Here is a 19,527-nt window from a genome sequence, read left to right on the forward strand (position 1 = left end):
ATAAATTTAGATTTCCAGATATAGCAGGTTGGAACATAGTAATTTACCATCTTTTCTGCCTATTGGACTTGTATTGTGGATCTGCTAGGCATCAAGTGCCATATTAAACATGTTCTTGCCACCAGCTTTTACAAAATTGATGTCTTTAATCAAGTCATGAATATAAATTTGATCAATGCTATTCTGTATGGATTAGGATCTAAGGATTTATGCATAAAAGTTATATATAAGAAGATATATCCTCACATATGCAGAGTCATGTTGGAGACATCCATGGATTTCCCCATTTTCACACTTAGATTGCTAGGTTAGGTCAAAGCTAAATTCTAATTCCATATAGTTTTATGGAATAATCAGCCTTCTCTCTTTCCTAGTCTGTTTCCAGTTATTTAGCCCTTTTCCCCTAAAATCCATGGAGTAGAGTTAAGCACTATCTTCCCTTTAATTTCATAGCTTATTTGAAGGAGCTTTGTAGGGAATGGAGCAAGATGACAGAGTGCCAAGCATGAAAAAGATTGGGTTCTTGAATCTTATTTGCCTCCTGCTAAATTATTTGGGGGATGCTGCAGTCATTATTATTCAAGAGTAAAGTGACACTGGAAAACAATGTATTTTGTCAAGGTAATCATTCAGTTTTATTTTAAAAAGGAGAGGAGAGTTCTTTTTTGATTTTATGAGAACAAAGGCAACAGTCGGGCATTTCTTTGGCTAACTCATGCAATCCTAGAGTAAAATTTAAGCCCAGGTTACTTTGATAAGATTTAAAGGAGTAAAACATATGTGAATACAATGATATTAGATCTGTGTAATTCTGAATAATAAAATAAAGATTAAGATGATAATATTGGTCCCTCAAGTACTGGTATTTAAACTTTAAAAATCAATCAAGAGAGAAGAGTAAGTGGTTTTTCTTTGGTACTAAAAATGTAAAGCTAAGACCAAATTGTTCTATTTTCACAGATTTAAGATACAAAGAATGATATTTAAAGACATTAAAATGGCTATTAAATTCTCTTCAGTTTGTAAAGAATCTCCTATGAAGTACACTTAGAAGAAATCCCTGAGTACATTAACTACTCTGTTAGTATCTTCATAAACAAAGAGGAACAATTTTAAGTACTTAGCAAAAGCAGTATCTATGTATAAGACTCCCTCCAGAGTGCTTGTAAATTAGGCCACCAAATATTTAACGGGAGAAACAATACAGTCACAAAATTAAAATATGATATTTGAACACATTAACCATTCACATCAAAAAACCAATCTCTTATGGTGTCTCTGTTTTGTTTTAGCCACTCGATATTGTTTTTCACTGTTTCCAGCACTTGCTCCCTAGGTTTTTCTCCTGCTCCAGCTTCTGGATATCTTTTGAAAAAGCTCTCCATCTATAAAAGAGAAGGAAATAATTAAGAAAGTAATTTTAAGCCCAATTATTCTTCAAGGACTTTCTTTACACTCTGGATTTATTTTCTTCTTCCCTGGACATTCAGTATCACTGAATAACATTGAGATACATTTTCTGGTGCATCATTTAGATTGAGCCCATCTCTCAGATTAGCAATCATTACCCATGGCTTTTGGACACCTGGCAGCATGTCACACAAAAAAGGCCCTGATGTATTGGGGAAGGAGAGCAGCACACTGGTGGCTGGCATGCTCTTTCTGCTTCTTCAGGTTTCTCAATTTTCTGCACATTCCCCAAGGTGTTCCCTGGAAAATCTGGTCTGTGGAATGATGGCTTTCATTCCAGGAGTCTGGAGTATTTTAATACACGTTCAGTTCATTTATTGAGGGCTCATCAAAAAATCTCTGTTAAACTTGGTTCATTTTCCCTCTTCCCTCCAAAATCCTCCCCCAAACTCCACCATAGTAGTATTTGCTATTTATAAAAATAAGGATTATTTTGTTTCTTAATACAGAGGAATGTAACGTTCCAATATCTAACACAGGTACTGAAAATTCATACAATCTCTATTTGTGCAACATTAATGAACATTCCCTACACCCTTGGAATTGAGATATTTGAGATCTGAAAGATTTGGGCTTAGTTTTGAAATTCCAAAACTGTGAATTCAGAAAGGAATCAATTCTTGACCAGCTTATCCCAGGATTACATTTACCTGGAAAGGGGAGACATACTGTTCATGCTTTGATAAACAAAATGGTCTCATGGAGCCTTCTAATCCTCCTAAGGCCTCACGTTTCTCAACTTTTAAACTTTATTTATTTCTTGGTTGTTTGAATTTTTTTCAGTTTAGAAAAAACTAGGTGTACATTTAATTATATATAAGAATTATTTGTTTTTTCTTGTCTTCTGGGATCTGAATAGAGAAAATATCACTTCTCCTAGAAAAAAAATTAATTCTGTTCTTTCCTTGACAAGTATAGAGGAATTTATCTTCATACCTGCCAGAGTTGTAGTTCAGTGTTGAAAGACTCTGCTATAGTGACAATCCGGCCAAGGTTTCTGTCATTGAGTGTATATCTGAAGAGAAATTTAGGGGAGGAAAAGGGTATATAAGTGCCCAGAACTTTAAATATTTTCTCTAAATGCAGACATATCCTTTTTATTTTGGGAGTTTTTTAAAAAGTAATTTTCAAAGTACAGAAAGTACAAAACACAGTAAGTAAACATATGTAATTTAAAATCCATTTAGGAGAAATTCTCAGCAAATTCTACACTTCTTTTTGTAGACATATCCACACCACTTACTCAGAGATGGTAGACTGCTTGTTACATTCCCCATATCTGTTCTCCTTTATTCCTGCACACATGAGAACCACAGTCAGATGACATTTCTCAGCCTTCCTCATAGCTAGGTGCAGACAGGTGATCCAGTTCTCATCAGTGGAATATGAACAAAAGTGATATGTTCTGGGCTTCCCTGGTGGCGCAGTGGTTAAGAATCCGCCTGCTAATGCAGGGGGCATGGGTTCCAGCCCTGGTCTGGGAAGATCCCACATGCTGTGGAGCAACTAAGCCCGTGCGCCACAACTACTGAGCCTGTGCTGTAGAGACCGCGAGCCACAACTACTGAAGCCTGTGTGCCTAGAGCCCGTGCTCCGTAACAAGAGAAGCCACCACAATGAGAAGCCCGCACACCACAACAAAGAGAAGCCCCTGCTTGCCACAACTGGAGAGAGCCCATGCACAACAACGAAGACCCAATGCAGCCAAAATAATAAATAAATAATTAATTTTTTTAAAAAAGAAGTGATATGTTCAACTTCCACCTCCTTGCTTAAGTAAAGGGAAATGGCTTGCCTTGGACTTTTTTATTTTTTCCCCTCCCCTTCTTCCAAACTTCAACCACACAGATAGAATAAGGTCAGACTACCCTAACAACTTGGAATGCTCACTTCAGGAGACCAACCTGAGTGAGAAATAATTATTTATGTCCTTTAAGCTGCTGCATTTCTGTGTTTCTGTTACAGCAGAATAGCTCTATCACCTTTATCCTAACTAATACTCTATGTGTCTTCCAGCAGGCACAGGAATTTGAATATAGGCTATTTACTCTGCTTTCAAAAAGCTTTATTAGCTGCTTGCATATTTGGGGTTATGATCTATATCAGCCTGCTAAGCAAAGACACTTGAAGCTGGGTGCAAAGATAGCACTTTACAGATAATATTCTATTCCTATCTCTTTTGCATTTTCTCTCTTAAAGAGCAAGAATCAGAAATTTCCTTATAGACCAAATTACAAATCATTGTAATACAGGTAAAAATTTCATCCCAATTAATCACAGTGTAAGAAAAATAATCACAAGAATTATGTATAAACCTTGAACTGTTGGAATGTTGGGGAAAGATAAAGGAAATATATCAATATATAAAGAGGTAAGCAAACATTAGGAGAAATTTTACATTTAAAATTTATCACATAACAGAAGCAGAAATCGTGAAATAAAAAGTAATAAAGTTTGTCACATACACATTACAAAATTTTATACTAAAGAAAAACTGCCATAAAATTAAAAGTAAAAATTTATTATTTTGTTTTAAAAAGGGCAAATATTTTCACTATAAAAAGAACTCTTACAGATTGGCAATAGGGAGAAATATGCCAACATGAAATTAGCAAAGGAATGAATCAGCAGTTTTCAAAAGAAACATAAAGAGAAAATGTACTAATGGAAACAGATGAAATGTTCTAATAATTATCCACAATTTCAGTATACTAGGTCCAGTGTTCACTCTTATCACAGACACCGTTGAATTTAAATCCATTATGTCTTTCATCTTTCTTCTCTTAGAAATCTAAGGCAAGCAGTTTCCCTTTACTTAATGTCATCAGCCATTATCCAAAATGTAAGAATCTCAGTCATCTATGCTCAACACTGTCCTTATAATGTGTGTACCTCCTTGCCTCTGACTTAGCTGTCTAGAGCTGCCCAACCTCTCAAACCCGCCACCTGGCCCTCTGGAACTGCCCCTTTACAGGGAATACTACTTATTTGGAGAATGTTTATTTTCCCACATCCTCCATAGCACCAGGCCAGAAAGGGAATTGGTGTGGTCATGCTCCCCATTGTGGATTCCAAACCATTATTCCTCCACTCTCTCTTTAAGAACCTCTGTTCCTTCAGGTTCTTCCCCTTCATCTCATTTATGATACACTTTGGCACCTGGCTCCTATCATCCTTTCTACTTCAGGCCATGATTTCAAGGTCCACATGGATGAAGATATAACATCTTAGCACCTTAGTTTCTTGACCTCCTCATTTTCTTTTCTTTTTTTTTTTTTTTTTTTGCGGTACGCGGGCCTCTCACTGCCGTGGCCTCTCCCGTTGCAGAGCACAGGCTCCAGACGCGCAGGCTCAGCAGCCATGGCTCACGGGCCTAGCCGCTCCGCGGCATGTGGGATCTTCCCGGACCGGGGCACGAACCCGTGTCCCCTGCATCGGCAGGTGGACTCCCAACCACTGCGCCACCAGGGAAGCCCCCTCCTCATTTTCAATGGTATTTTCTCCACTCTACTCCAGCCACCAATTCCCATAATCATACCTTGTGATTATCCATAGGTACTCTGACTCTAAAATTATTAATTTATGCATGCTCCATGACATAATTTACCATTCACTTTCCACTATGACCATTCTTTGACTTTATCTGGATTTCTGACCCATTGACCATCCCTACCCCTGTTTTCTTCTGGATCATCAGCTCTTCCTTTGCTTTCACTTGTTTCCTTATATAGTTTAGATTCCATGGTCTACCATTTTCAGTAACATTTTTGCCTAAGCCCTAGGCTGTCTTACATTTCAGTAATTTGAGTCTGGCAAAACTCCAGCTTCGGGTGAAATTAACTGCTCATATCCTTTGTTTGTACCACGTGGACACATTCTGTCAAGGGAGGTCACCCAACTTTCCCCATATTGTTTCACTATAAATTCATGGCTGTCAATCTTAAATGGGCCCTTCACATTGACAGTCCTGCATTATCCTGGTCAACTCATTCTCTTCCTCTTTGAATTGCCTTTTGCAAATGTTTTCACTCTCTTAAAACCTCCAAACACTCTCCCTCTTCCCTTCCTCCTCAGATGATCTTGTCTTCTAATTCACAGAGAAAATATATAGTAACCTCTACATCTTTTAGCTTACAAACATATAAATATACCTGTTTTCCTTCTATCATCCATGCTTTGGTTCCTATTTCTCCCTCACTTTCTCAAAAACATGAATTTTTAAAAAATCTTTTCCTGTCTTACATATTAAATCTCTCACTCTTCACTGGATCTGTCTCATCAGCTTTTAAGTATATTAAACATATTAAAATATCTTCCATATAAAAAAAGGGAAAATCCTCTCCCTTGATCTGGCATCGCTCTCTTAATGTCTTCTCTCACCTCCCCATTCATAGTCAAACTTTTCAAGAGGCTTCTCTACATTTCTTGCCTCCATTGTCTTACTACTGACTGATATATTGATTTGCTTCCATTTGAGTTTTGCCCCCACCACTCCACTGAAAGACTCTTTCTGAGTTACCAATAAGTTTAATGAGCATTTTTATTCTTTGATTTATTCAAACCTTAAGCAGCATTTGGCAAGGGACTCTAACTTCCTTGAAACAATCTCCGCTTTAACATCTCAAAGGAGACTCAAAAGGCAGATAGATATATATATAGATAGATAGATATATCTGAACTCATGGTTCTTCTGCAAACCTTTTCTGGAAATCTAGACATTTTATTCTAGTCACCTCACTTGCCTCCCATTTCTAATCTGCCAAATTCTAAATGTTCTTATCTTTTCATCTTCACCATTATATCCATAGTACGGTCCCTCACTGTCTTTTGCTGGGACTACCCCAATAACTCTGTAATTGCTTTCCCCAAATTCGCTCTGGTCTGTGCTTTACTTTACCACCAGAGCTTTCTTTTCAGAGTAAAATTGATCATTTTACTTTCTTACTTAAAACCTGTAGTGACCTTATCATTGCTCTTAGAACAAAAGCCCAAATCTTAATGTGACCCTGAAAAACTTAGCCCTTATCTTTTCTCTTTTCTGATAGTAGCATGCAGCCAGGAAAGCTTTGCCTCCTGTTCATATAATTCACTCCTGTCCTTCCTTCAGAATTCAGCTCAATCATTACTCCCTTAGGAAACCCCTTAACCTTCAACTTCTCTTGACTTGGTCAGTTTCCCCATTACACTCTTTCAGTGAACCCTGAACCTCTTCTATTTGTAGTTATTACAGTTTTAACTGTACTACATGTATTTGTGTGATTCTTTACTTAATATTGATCTTCATTATTAGACTCTAAGCTCCATGAGAACAGAGAACCAGATCTGTTTCTCCTTGTATACTGTTGTACCTTGAGTACCAAGCACTGTGCCTAGCACATAGTAGATGTTCCACAATATTTACAGGATGAAAGAATTATAATTTAAAATGAGATATCAGTTCATGTACTCAATTAGCAAGAATATTTTTAAATGACAGCACTGAGTATTGGCAAGGGTTGGAAAAATAGGCAAAGTTAATAGTAAATTTTGTTGTGGATGACAGTTTTGCAGCATTCATCAGAAACTCTAAAAATGAACACGTCCTTTAACACAGCAATATTACTTCTACTATTATTTGTATCCTAAGGAAATTCTCAAGGATGTTCAAAGAGAACAGAGGTTCAGTTTCAAAGATGGCCATCAATACATCATTTATACAGTGGAAAGTTTGGAACAATTTTATTATCCAACAGATGGAGATTGGCTAAGTAAACTAAGATGTATCTACACATTGAAATATGACTGAGAATTTAAAATAACATCGAAGAAGCATACTTAAAGACATGAAAAGATATCCACAATATAGGATAATATAAGAAGAAGCAGGTTATAAAACCATATGTCTAATATAATTCCATTTCTGTAAATAAATGAACAACCATAGAAAAATGACTCAAGGAAAAACAGCAGTGTGACAACAGAGGTTATTTTTAGGTGGTGGGATTATGGGTGATTTTTGTATCCTTATTTTTGCTTATCTGCATTTTGTGCAAAACAATACACACCTATTTTGTAATAAGAAAACTGAGATTTTAAAAAAGGAAATCACACTAAGTTCCTGTAATGATATTTTACAGATTCAAAGAAAGTCTGTTATTACAGGTAAGAAAACAGTTTTTCCAGTGACTTTCTATAATTTCTATAATATTCCTCTTCTGTTTTGTTCTTTGTGACTAAAAATTGAAGAATATATTTAGAAATTAGCAATGAATAGATTGAATAAAAACTGCAACTACCTGTATATATATCAGAAATATAAAAACAAAATATGTTCATTCCAAGAAACCATCATATGAAGTGTACCATTTAAGGGGAAATATGCTGTATATTTATCATATTGATTACTTTTAAAATGAAAATAAGGATTTAATTATATCTTAAATATTTTGAAAAATAATTATGTAAAAATAATCTTCTTGGATTTAATATTTATGTAAGTACTATTACGTTATCCAGAAGAAATGGTTTTGATGCACTTAAAACTTTTAGTTAAGTGCTTATTAAATTATCTTGTTTATGAGATACTGTTTAAATGACTTCAGTCATGTCCCATTGACTTAATTTTTCATTCATAGTCGTAAATTAAAATCAAACTTTATCACACCACACTATATTGGCTTATTGAGTTCATTCAACTTCATAGTTTCATGTAAGAGTTTAGTGGAATAAACAAAAGCAAACAATAATTTCTGAAGTATCTTTGGAACTTTGTGGTTAAGTCTCAAACTGGAAAGGACATTAGTGGTGTGGCCATCAGCTGTCATAAAAATCACATAACAAAAGCTTTATAAAACAGCTTATTTATTTTAAGATGACAATAAATTGTTCAGAAACAAAGGAAATAAAACCACACATTCTGAAGTCTGGAAAACATTTAAGAGTTTGAAAATATTTGACTAATGCTTGGCTCATTTCTGTTTAATTTGTCTTATCCAATTTTAATGGGGAAGTTATATTTTTTTCAAACTAACCATAAGTCATATTGGGCTTTTTTGTATCTGACATGTGGTTATTATATAATTTTATGTTTTAGGCTATTTGAAATGATACGTCATGAGAATTAGATCATTAGACTATGAAGAAATATTAAAAGCCTTGGGAGAGGGTTTTGGAACTAGCACTGCAAATAGTTCATCAATTTGTTTTTCCTGAAAATTTCAACATTAGGTCTAATAGATTTATTTTAAGGCCAACTGTTTATGACTTTATGGCAATGTAACACCTGTTCTTTTTCCTACTTCTTAATTCTTAAGAGGTATAACAATGAACTAATTTTTAAAAATGAAATATGCATTATTTGAAATAACTCGCATGACAGCAATTCAAATAAGCCTTGAGAAATATTCTGTTTAATAAACAATAAGGAAGTGCCCACTTTATTATGCAAAATAGAATATTATTTACTTATATTTTCACAATAATTTAATAGTAAGCATTGTTCTTCATCTACATAGGTTTCTTACAGCATGTACCCCCCAAAAAAGTTGCGTAGTCTTTTCGATTAAAACAAAATACACAGTACATGTCATTAGGCATATATCTTTCAAAACGGAAAGTACTACCTTGCATAATATGAACTATTACCTCCAGATAACATGTTCTCAATAGGTAGATTTATTAATTCTAAACCAAATAGTTTATTGAAACAATTATAAACGATGAACAGAGCATCATATACACACCACACACACACACATACACAAGCATGCCAATCAGTCTTCATAGAAATGGATGAGCAGTTACATTCAATAGTTGCAAGAATACAAAAGGCAAAAATTTATCACACGTAAGCAAAAGCAATGTAGGGTATCTTTGCTGAGAGCTAGAGATATAATTTGGATCTCAGAAGGATAAGAAATGTGAATGAACATAATGGCACACTGGTTAATTGTAGGGTAGAAAAGAGTATAGAAATAAAAAGTTATCTTTGCAGTTAGTATTTCTGATAAGGTGGTCATTATGCACTAGGCAGTGCTGAAGGGAAGACAGGAGAGATTAGGAGGAGATGACAGAGGCCATTTCTTGGTATGGGGATTACAGATGGTATAGTTCTTTGGTCAGTGTTTACATATTTGGGACATATAATCTATATTTTATACTCTGTCAAAGAAGTATCTCTTTAGCTCATTTGCTCATCTCTTGTCCTTGCTACTTATTTTAAAACTGCTATTGCCCAGGAAATATAGTTTGCTTTTAAGAAGGGAGGAATTGGGAGATTGGGATTGACATATATACACTATTGATGCTATGTATAAAATAGACAACTAATGAGAACATACTGTATAGCACAGGGAACTCTACTTAATGTGCTGTGGTGACCTAAATGGGAAGGAAATCCAAAAAAAGAGGATATATGTATATGTATAGCTGATTCACTTTGCTGTACAGTAGAAACTAATACAACATTGTAAAACAACTATACTCCAGTAAAAATTTTAAAAAAAGAAATTTTCAAAATACCCAAAGCTTAATTATCTGGTTAAGGGTGGCAAAAGTTATCCATATGAACTCAGTAGATGTAGGGCTCTAATGGGAACCCAGATCCAGGAATTATCATTTCGTTTTCATTAAAAATTAATTGAGAACTTAATATGTGCCTGACATTATGCTAGGTGCTAGCACAATAGGCAGAATTAACTTGTTTTAACCAAACTAAAAATAATGCTTAGTCATCTTTGCAGATTTCAAAATTCTGTTGATCAGTTGGAAACACTACTTTCCAGAAAAGGAATTATGCTTAAAATTAACTAGTATATTGCTTCCCTGGAAGGAAAATACCATGATCCTTACCTCTGATAATATGCCATTTCAGATATCATATAGATGTCAGAGAAAGCACAGAAAAGAGAAAAAAGAAAGAACTTGTAGATGGTATCAGACAAAGAGAACAATAAACCATTAATCTGATCATCTCACCTGTTGACTAGATATTCCCAGTTGAGCTGTATCCAATTCCAGGCCATAGTCTTCCCATAGCTATTACGTGAGATGTATCGAATGACTGTAAACACATCCTGAGTTTTAATAAGATTTGAGTCCTTGAGCAAATCCAGATATCTAAGAGAAGCCAAACAGAAACACAATTCAAAATGAACTTTTAGTGTTCACCCTTAGCTAAATTCCAATAGAACATCTCTTTCATTCCAGTAATTCAATTCTTGAGTCACCAATTGACACAGTCAATTAAGTAAGATAAATGATAAAACAAAATTTAATATTTTCTAAAATATTTAACTTTTTAAAGAACAACCTATAATTTTGAGGACTAGTGTAGTATAAACTTTAGGAACATTTAAATTATTTTGGAGGTACTAAAAACAACCACAATTTCAACTATTAATTTAAAAAATTAATTGTATTTAATAGAAGCACTTCATCCATTTTACCTGGTTATTCCATTATACTAAAAAACCCCCAAAAACCAGCAAATTAAAGGAAAGTAATTATTTTATACGGGATTACAGTTAAGTCTTATTTGCTCTTCCCTAGATTGTAAAAAACAACTTTCTAATGTAATTTGTATGGTTGGATTAGTTGGCTATAATTATGGTATAATGCAAATAAGTGCAAGATAAATTAAGTGACCAAATCAATAGATTTTTATTAAATTTATGCCATGGCTGTACCCAGAGGGAATATCTGAACATGCTCTGGTAAACTTCCAGGAACTGCACTGGTGTGGTGGGCTCCTGAATTTTGTACAATTTATCTCTTATCCTGTAGTTCACAAGAGTCTTAGTAAGGCATCTAAGTACTTGCTAATTTTCTCATCATATGCAATTAGCACAATGCCATCAAAGTAATGAATCAATATAATGTTTTGTGGAATGTCAAGATGATCAAGTTCTTGATAGACTATCTTAGGGCAGAGAGATGGAGAATTCACATATAACCCTAAGGTAAGATGGTGAAAGTGTATTGTTAGCCCTGCTAAGTAAAAGCAAACTGCTTCTGGTAGTCCTTACAGATTGGTTATCACATTGTAATTTACTATTTATATTCTGCCTCTCCCAGGAACCTATAAGTTTCTCAAGGATAGATTTCATTCTTGTTCATTTTTATTCCTACAATCTATATACCTGTACATAGAAAGGACATCTTAAGTGTTGTTTAAATGAATGAAGTAAATAACTCAGAAACCATAACTAAGCAAAAAATAAAAAAGGCAGAAGCTAGTGGATTTGAGACATAAATGTGGAGTGGGAGAACATTCATAGATGGGCTTCAAGCAGTCTTTGTACCTTCTCAGTGGAATGTAAATACCTTTTGGGTGTGTGTCTATGCATGTTGTGGCAGACACTCCTCTGCTGACAGAGACCAGTTTTGTTCTGGGCTTGGGTCAAGGTATCCTTGATCCTAGGGAAGGTAAACTACTACCCCATCCTCAGAGTATCATGATTGGCCCAAATCAGTCAAAGGAATTCAAGTTCATCCTAGTCAGCAAACGATCAAATGGTAGATCCAGAGTATAACCCAGAATGATTAAGGGTAACCTAGTTCTGGGTTATGAGGGGAAGTGGAGATAACTGACCACTTATCAAAAAAGACAGAGCCTTGTGAGGAGAAGCTCTTTTGCTCCTGTCCTTCTTCCATTGAATGTATTTGTGTGAAGGCAAAATGCTTGGAGCTCTGGAAGTCATAAGACATCCAACATGTAGAGGATGGCAGAAAAGAAAGAGAAAGAGCCTAGGTCTTAGATGAAAACGTTGAACCACTGTACACAACCGGAAACTCCCTACCGCCAGAATTTTTTTTTTTCTTTTGCGGTATGTGGGCCTCTCACTGTTGTGGCCTCTCCCATTGCAGAGCACAGGCTCCGGACGTGCAGGCTCAGCGGCCATGGCTCACAGGCCTAGCCGCTCTGTGGCGTGTGGGATCTTCCCGGACTGGGGCACGAACCCGTGTCCCCTGCATCGGCAGGCGGACTCTCAATCACTGCGCCACCAGGGAAGCCCTCCTCTCCAGAATTTTTTATATGAGATTACATGTGTTTATTTTTTAAGCAACTCTTACAGGGATATTTTGTTTCTTGCCAGGAAAATAATTATTTAATAGATTTTCTTGGAAACATATCATCCATAATTAGCATTTTAAAGAGACTGTGACATATAAATTATCAAGTACCAATACACGTAATTTTTTCAAAAGTTCCAGCTTACCTTGACAAAAGAGTAACATTCTTCACTGATGCTAATCCATTCAATAGCTTTTCTTTTTCTTGAGCTAATGAAGTTTTCTGGTATTGCTGAAGAGTGTAGTTCCATGAAGTCTCATTGCCAGAGTTCTGCATTCCATACTGATATACCAGAAGCCTGAGATTTACAGGAAGGCTAGAAGAAGAAACAGTATTTCAGAGATTTTAATTCCTCATTTCTCAGTTTAAAGTCTTCCAGAAATGAAAACATGGTGAACAGTTACCTTACAGTCCCAGTTAGCCACTCCTGAAATAGCTGGGAAGCGTTGTTCAAGGCATCACTGTCTCCCACCTTGCATGCGAGCCCTAATACAGAGGCACGGAGTAATCTAAGAAAAGAAACACACAGAGCTGGGGCCTTGACCACTTTTCAACATGTCTTAACATACACAAATACTAAATGAATATTAATTTTTAAAAAAGTAAAAAATAACTTTGTGAGGTGGTCTCCAGTATCATTCCATCCCAGAGAATTTGCAATGGGCTTCACTTGATCTCGGAAGTATTTCTGAAATAAAAGCACCATGCAGAGTGAGTAATAATTTACTATTTAGCAACAGTCTCCCGTTTATTATAATCTACAATTCCCTGTGGTAATCTTTTCCCCTACTAGCTCAGAGAACTTTGGGCCTGTCCTAGGAAAGGGATGTATTAAAGTTTTTATAACATTGTAATTTTACTTCAGTCCTGAACATAAGAACATCCTGGATCACTCTCTAATGTTTTATAGAACTTTGGGTAAGCCCCTTTTAACCTCCACTTCTTAGTTAACATGTGTAATAAATAGAATAACACCTGACATACTTACTGCACTAAGGAAGATTGCTCGTGTCGATGAAATGATAACTAATATTTGTATATTGCCTTAGGATTTAAAAATGGCATTTATATTATATGATTCTCACTATTCCATTACCATAGGCAGCCAATTGCTGACATTCCTATTGTACAAAGGAAACAAAGACTCACAAATATGAAAGCATTTGTCCAAGTTCTTTCATAAAGAAAGTGGAAGAGCTAGAGATTGGAATCCAGAATTTGTTTAAAATTACAAGTGTCCTGCAAAAGTGCTTCAGAAATCACAAAGCCAAGAAAAGCATTTAGAATGACTATCTTATAGTGAAATCTCAATGTGGAAATAATAGCAGTAAGAATAAGGAAAAATGATGTCATATTTTGATGAGAATAGATTCATTTTAACATAGATAAATCCATTAAAAATAGGAGCTAGTTTGTATCTATGGTTTGAAATGTTGTTTATATTTTATTTTTTTAAATTTTTAAATTTTTTTGCGGTACACGGGCCTCCGCGGCATGTGGGATCTTCCCGGACTGGGGCATGAACCCATGTCCTCTGCATCGGCAGGCAGACTCTCAACCACTGCGCCACAAGGGAAGCCCAAAATGTTGTTTATTTTAAATAAAATATTAACTATTGTATTGCTTCTAACACTAAAATACACCTTTAAGTGGTATACTGAACCAGAAATACTGATACATTTCAAGTTGAAAAAACATAACATCTCTTTGATTTGATTAGTCAAGTCATTATAATTTTCTTTGATTTCACTTGGCAAGCAAGATATGCTTTTGTGTTTCCCAGGAGCTCCTTCTCTCAGAAATCTTCCTATTCTGCTAATGGCTAAACATCTCCTTACATAAGATATAGCATTAACATTACCTCAATCATAGGGTATAGCTCTTTATCATCTTCAAACATGCTAATAATATAGGTTACAGCTGGAATGACTCTCTTCCATGGTAAAAATTCCTCTTCCATTTTGAGATACTTGGTCAAGTTCAGAGCCTCCTTGTAACTTAGAAGTTGAGCTCTAAGAAAGAAAAAAAAAGCCCACAGTAAATTAAAAACCATAGACTAGTTTCCTTCGACTGAAAGTACTAATATGGGGATCATAGACTTCAATGTTAATGAGAACCCTTCCATTAAACAATTAAGAAAATGCATTACTGTTAAGGCCCAATCAAAGAGGTTTGTTCACAATGATGTATTAGTGCTTTCATATGTTCAGTAATAAAGGGGAAGACAGAACATTAAGGTGTGCATTTGAAAAATTGCTATGGCAGAATTTTAGATAAAACAAAAGCCATTTAGCTATACAGTTAATATTGACAAATAGAAACTTAAATTTTAGGTTCACGAGCTGATTGTAGTATACAAATACACCTTTATAAGTGTATTGTATTGAATTTTTTTACATTTGACATGAATAGGAAATATAACAGTACTCGAGAACCATGAATGTTTAAAACATTCCAATTGAACTTATATTTCCCATAAAAACATCTCACTTTTTTGTACATTTCCCAATAACATTGATAATAAAAATAGATTTTGTTTCTCAAAAAAATGTGAAGTTACCATCAACATTTCAAAGATTAAAGAGTTCAGTTTCTTCCTCCTTAGAAAAGATTTTGGAGCCTTTTGAAATAATGTTCTCAGAAATCTGTTATGCCTCAAATTTCAGCCTAGGTTTTGGAAAGAATCTTAGATGGGAATCTGTCTTTCCAAATTACATTTTGAAAGTTAGAATTAAAGAATAAACTTTAAATTATTGAGAAAGTAATACTGATGCATTGAGTTCTAGTATATTTGAGGTCATTTTTTGTGAATGGCAAATAATGTAACCATATCTTGATTTCTCCCCTGAGAGTTGATAAGAAGATAAACTGGTATTGGAGAGCTAGATAAGAATAAGCACCTTTGGTATCATATGATTTGCACTAATGTGATATGATACAGTTTGTTTTCAGTTCAGAGAGCTGATTTCTCCTATTTTCTCAGTTCCTGATCTTATGTAGAAGAATTTATATTTTGGAGCATTCAGCTTGTCTTATTAAAAGTATAAATAATATTGAGAAATGGAGTGTTTTATTGAGAATGTTTGTTGAGTAAAAAAAAAATTGTAGAATTTTATGTTGACGTTTGAAACTTGAGAATTTTCTAATTTGAATGATTCTCTATTTTCCCGGGTGGATAGCGCAACAGTCAGTTGTGTAACAGTCCAGTCAGTATTTTCTTAGACTACTTATGAAGAATAATTGTTGCTCTGAGGATCAAATTAACAAAAAGGCTAATGAAAGTTCAGGAAGAATGACAGGTAATTTGGTTAGAAACCTAGTGGGCTGCACATTTATAGTAGGTGAAAAGATTAGAAGGAATGGGTCTTGGTTACAAAGGCCAAAAGAATTGGCTAAATTAGCATAAGTAGAAGTAAGGAAGTAATCCAATGATCCAAAGGTTAGAGGCCCTGATGAAATACTATATATTTAACTGTTGAAAAAATCAATATCCTATCCTAGTACCTTGTTTTTTCAATATACTTGATAGCTGTGCAGTTGTTCCACTTTGGTATCACTTGTTTAAGTTTGAGTCACATGGTCAGAACACTGGACTGAGAGTGAATTTTTTGCTGGTTATTATAGAGATAATATTTCGAGAATTAAGTTGATGCACTTTTCATTTCCCACAAATCATGTTACTCTGTGGTATTTGATACTTCCGAGGAAGAGCAGTATCATTTAGAATCATGATTCTCAAGTTTGCGCATGTATCAGTAACACCTGGAAAGTTTGTTAATCACATACCCTTGGGCCCTATCCCTAGAATTTCAGATTCAGCAGGTCTGGAGTAGGGCCTAAGAAGTTGCGTTTCTCATAAGTTCTTAGGCAATGCTGATACTACTGGGATGACGAGTGAAGAATCTGTTTTTAGAACAAAGACATGTATAGTGCCCTTCCCTCCCAGACTCCCTTACAGTGCTGTGTTGGCTCCTAGCTGCACCTTCCTCAGAGAATAGCCCTTGACCAAATACATCCATCTCGCTTAAAAGGTTATGCTACCTCCACCCCTGGCCATTAATTGTCTGATTTAGGAATGCAGCAGGCCAGCCTGCTTCCCTCAAGTTGGATCCACTCTGTAGTACAGTTCATGGATATGGCTTCCTACTGGAATCTGGCAAAGCTAGACTCCAGCTGAGACCATATTGTTGCTCAGCCTTTTTCCCTGCCCCAGCCTGCTTCTCGCACTCCCTATCTCTCGAGAGTACTCTCTCAATAAACCACCTATTCAGGAACCTCCATTTCAGACTGCTTTGAGGGAACTCAACCTAAGACAGCATTTTCACTCAGCTTTCAGTCTCAAACTCTGTTAAATCCATAGACCAGCAGCAGCTCTGAAAGCCAGATTTGGTTGAGGATTTTCCTTGTTCAAAAATCTTCCATTTATAGTAAGAGTCCAACCTGAGGAACTTAAATCCTAGAATTGTCCTGTAGTCTATAGTGTGGAGAGGATGGAGGCTATAACTTAAAGTTCTCACAAAATGCTGTAAAGAAGAAGAAGAAAACAAAGAGGTCTTTTGAGGGAATTCTTGCTCTCCTGTCTTGGACTGAGGTACCCAGAAGATTGGGGAATCTGGAACAAAAGGTTTGTTTTTGCTTCCTCTGGTGAGACCTGGAAAGTCTGCACAGTCCTTCTCCAAGAAGCTCAAATTAAACATAGTGTCTTACCAAACATGGCTTTTGAATGGGACATTAGAAATGGTTGAGAGAGGTGGTTAGGAAGATAGAACTGACCCCGTGGGCTCTCGTTCTTCAGCAGAGCCTTCAGATGGTATGGAGACTTCTGAAAACTTCCCATGTGTCTGGCCTCTCGATGTTAACTTACTAATTAAATTCAGATTTCTGGCTTAAAACAGTCTCTTTGCAATCAGCTGGATCCCTTTTGGAGTCTTTCCGCATTCCCCTACTTCTCCCTTCTTTAAAAGGCAGTCCTTGATGGGGGGGAAAAGTTGCGTATCTAGTTCTGTGTTGTGGTCTGGTCAGCTCTGTTAGCACCTGTAAAATGGTAAATCTGGTGTACCTAGAAGTCTGTAATCTTGGCTGATGTTCACCTTGTGGTCTTTATTTGCTAGCCTGGCCCTCACCTTGGATATCACTGGAGCCACTACACCTTGAAGCCTGACTGAAAGTCTGTTTGGATCATTAGCTTAGGGGGCCTTTGAAGCCATCCTTTCTGCCATTCTTCCCTTGCCTAGGAACTCCTGGTCCCTCCCATGTGCCTGCTAGCCAGCACTCTCTGCTTTCCCTTGTGCTGTTCCTCACCCACTCTCTTTGGCACACAGTGGGCTGCAGAGTGCCATATAAGCTACTGAAAAGGTAAAAAATCTGTAACAGGTAGACAAAAAAAGGATTTTTCCTGTCTCAGTTTTGGCAAGGCCTCCAAACCAAGCCCCTTAACCTATATTCCAAAGTAAGACGCAGGCCCATCAACTTAGGACTGACATGGTTAGGAACAGGTTTTTGTGACCCTTAGCTGATAGCCCACTACCAGCCTGCAAAAGAGATTGGAGCGGCAAAGGGGGAGAGGGGGACATTTTAGAAGAGGGCTTTTGGAGGATTCTGTCAGTGTACTGTGAATGCTGTCCTCCCACAGGGGACAGGAGGGTGTAGGATGCTTTTCCCCTCACATGAAGCCTAGAAAAGGGGCTTTAATGGAACCACTTGCAGAGTTTTATCTGTGTACCCTGGAGCTTGGGGGCACAGTGGTCTGGTGTCTGATACCCCAAGAAATCTAAAGGATGAGAGACTGTGGTTGCTACTGCTCTGACATCAGAGTGAAGATATAGGACTGCATGAGGTTGCCCATCCTTCCAGACTTTGTCAGGGGAAAGGAGGATATATGAATACTTCCTATAGACTGGATGTGGTTCAGAGGTTTTCACTTCCTCACCTCAAGGAACTGCAGGAGAAAGACCCTTGGCCATGGAATGTGTGTGGATGGTACATATTCCGTGAAAGCACCACACAAGGAAAAGGATCAGTGTTAAACATCTACAAAGTTCAGAGAGGACCAAAAGTAGACAGCATGTCAGGATCTTTCTTGCCTTCATCTGCCCTCCTTCTGCTCTCCTTGCCTTAACACTCTGGAGGAATCAGAGGCAGCATGGTGAGAAGTAGAAGTTCCATGCAGCAAAACAGAGAGGAAATTAAGCGCTTTGTTCCCATTGCAGGGGGCTGGCCTGAAACTAGCCTGAGCTGGGGGTTGGGAGGAACTTTAAATGAAGTTGAACATTTGAGGGTTTTACTGGGCAGGGCATATAGTTGAAGTGAGTCTGTTGTGGGGACTCAGAAGTGACTGGGTGAATTTTTACTCCTTCAACAAATGTGCCCAGCTGGATATTCCATCCAGGGCAGTAAAGAGTACTAGCTCTTCAAATCTCGGGGCAGGGGTATCAAGAATATTTTTGTTTTTAGACCCGCCCTTTTAGTCTTGCTGATGAAACAATAGTTCCATTTCTTTTTGAATACCAGAGTAGAACTGTGTAAATTCTAATCCAACCACGTGCACTTACCTATCTAACTACGCATTTCTGCTTTTCTCCAAAGATTCAGAGTGATCTGGACCTGACTCTAACCAACACAGGTGGGGTCTGTTTCTCTTTGAGTCCCTTTTACCTCATTCATTACAGAAGGAAATTGGGTGATAACTCAATAGCTCAGGCGATTTTTCAGGTGATAGCTAAGGTATTTTCTGGATTCGTTGCTGTGTAATTCTACATGTTTCTTGGCTTTCAAATTTGTTTCACATTCTACCTTTCTGAAGCTCTTCAAAATTTTATGGGCTATGGCCAAGGAGCTGAGCAAATGTGAGAAAGTCGTTCAGTTGTGTGAGTTATCTGCTTTATACACAGTTCCTCAGAGAAAGCTGTTCAAGAGGCTTTCACTTCTTAAAGCAAAAGAACTGTCTGCATTGTGTTGTGATGGAAATTAAACTATAAGGTTGTTACAGCTCTGTGTAATTTCTA

The 19,527-nt window shown here is 36.6% G+C and overlaps 1 protein-coding gene across 1 annotated transcript in view; it reads right to left on the bottom strand.

Moving 5' to 3' along the window:
- Positions 1 to 658: 658 nt before the first annotated feature.
- The window catches only part of ENPEP (glutamyl aminopeptidase), a 103,617-nt gene continuing 84,748 nt past the window's right edge, over positions 659 to 19,527 (bottom strand). Inside the window, exons 14-20 of the mRNA XM_082610914.1 lie at positions 14,385 to 14,535; positions 13,138 to 13,211; positions 12,928 to 13,032; positions 12,669 to 12,839; positions 10,426 to 10,566; positions 2,407 to 2,485; positions 659 to 1,385 (exon numbers count right to left, since the gene is read on the bottom strand). Coding sequence (XP_082467040.1) covers positions 1,239 to 1,385; positions 2,407 to 2,485; positions 10,426 to 10,566; positions 12,669 to 12,839; positions 12,928 to 13,032; positions 13,138 to 13,211; positions 14,385 to 14,535 — 868 coding nt within the window. The 3' untranslated portion in view covers positions 659 to 1,238. The remainder of the gene's footprint in view (positions 1,386 to 2,406; positions 2,486 to 10,425; positions 10,567 to 12,668; positions 12,840 to 12,927; positions 13,033 to 13,137; positions 13,212 to 14,384; positions 14,536 to 19,527) is intronic.

This window comes from Mesoplodon mirus (assembly GCF_964341445.2).
Source record: "Mesoplodon mirus genome assembly, chromosome: 2".
Classification (NCBI taxonomy): Eukaryota; Metazoa; Chordata; class Mammalia; order Artiodactyla; family Ziphiidae; genus Mesoplodon; species Mesoplodon mirus.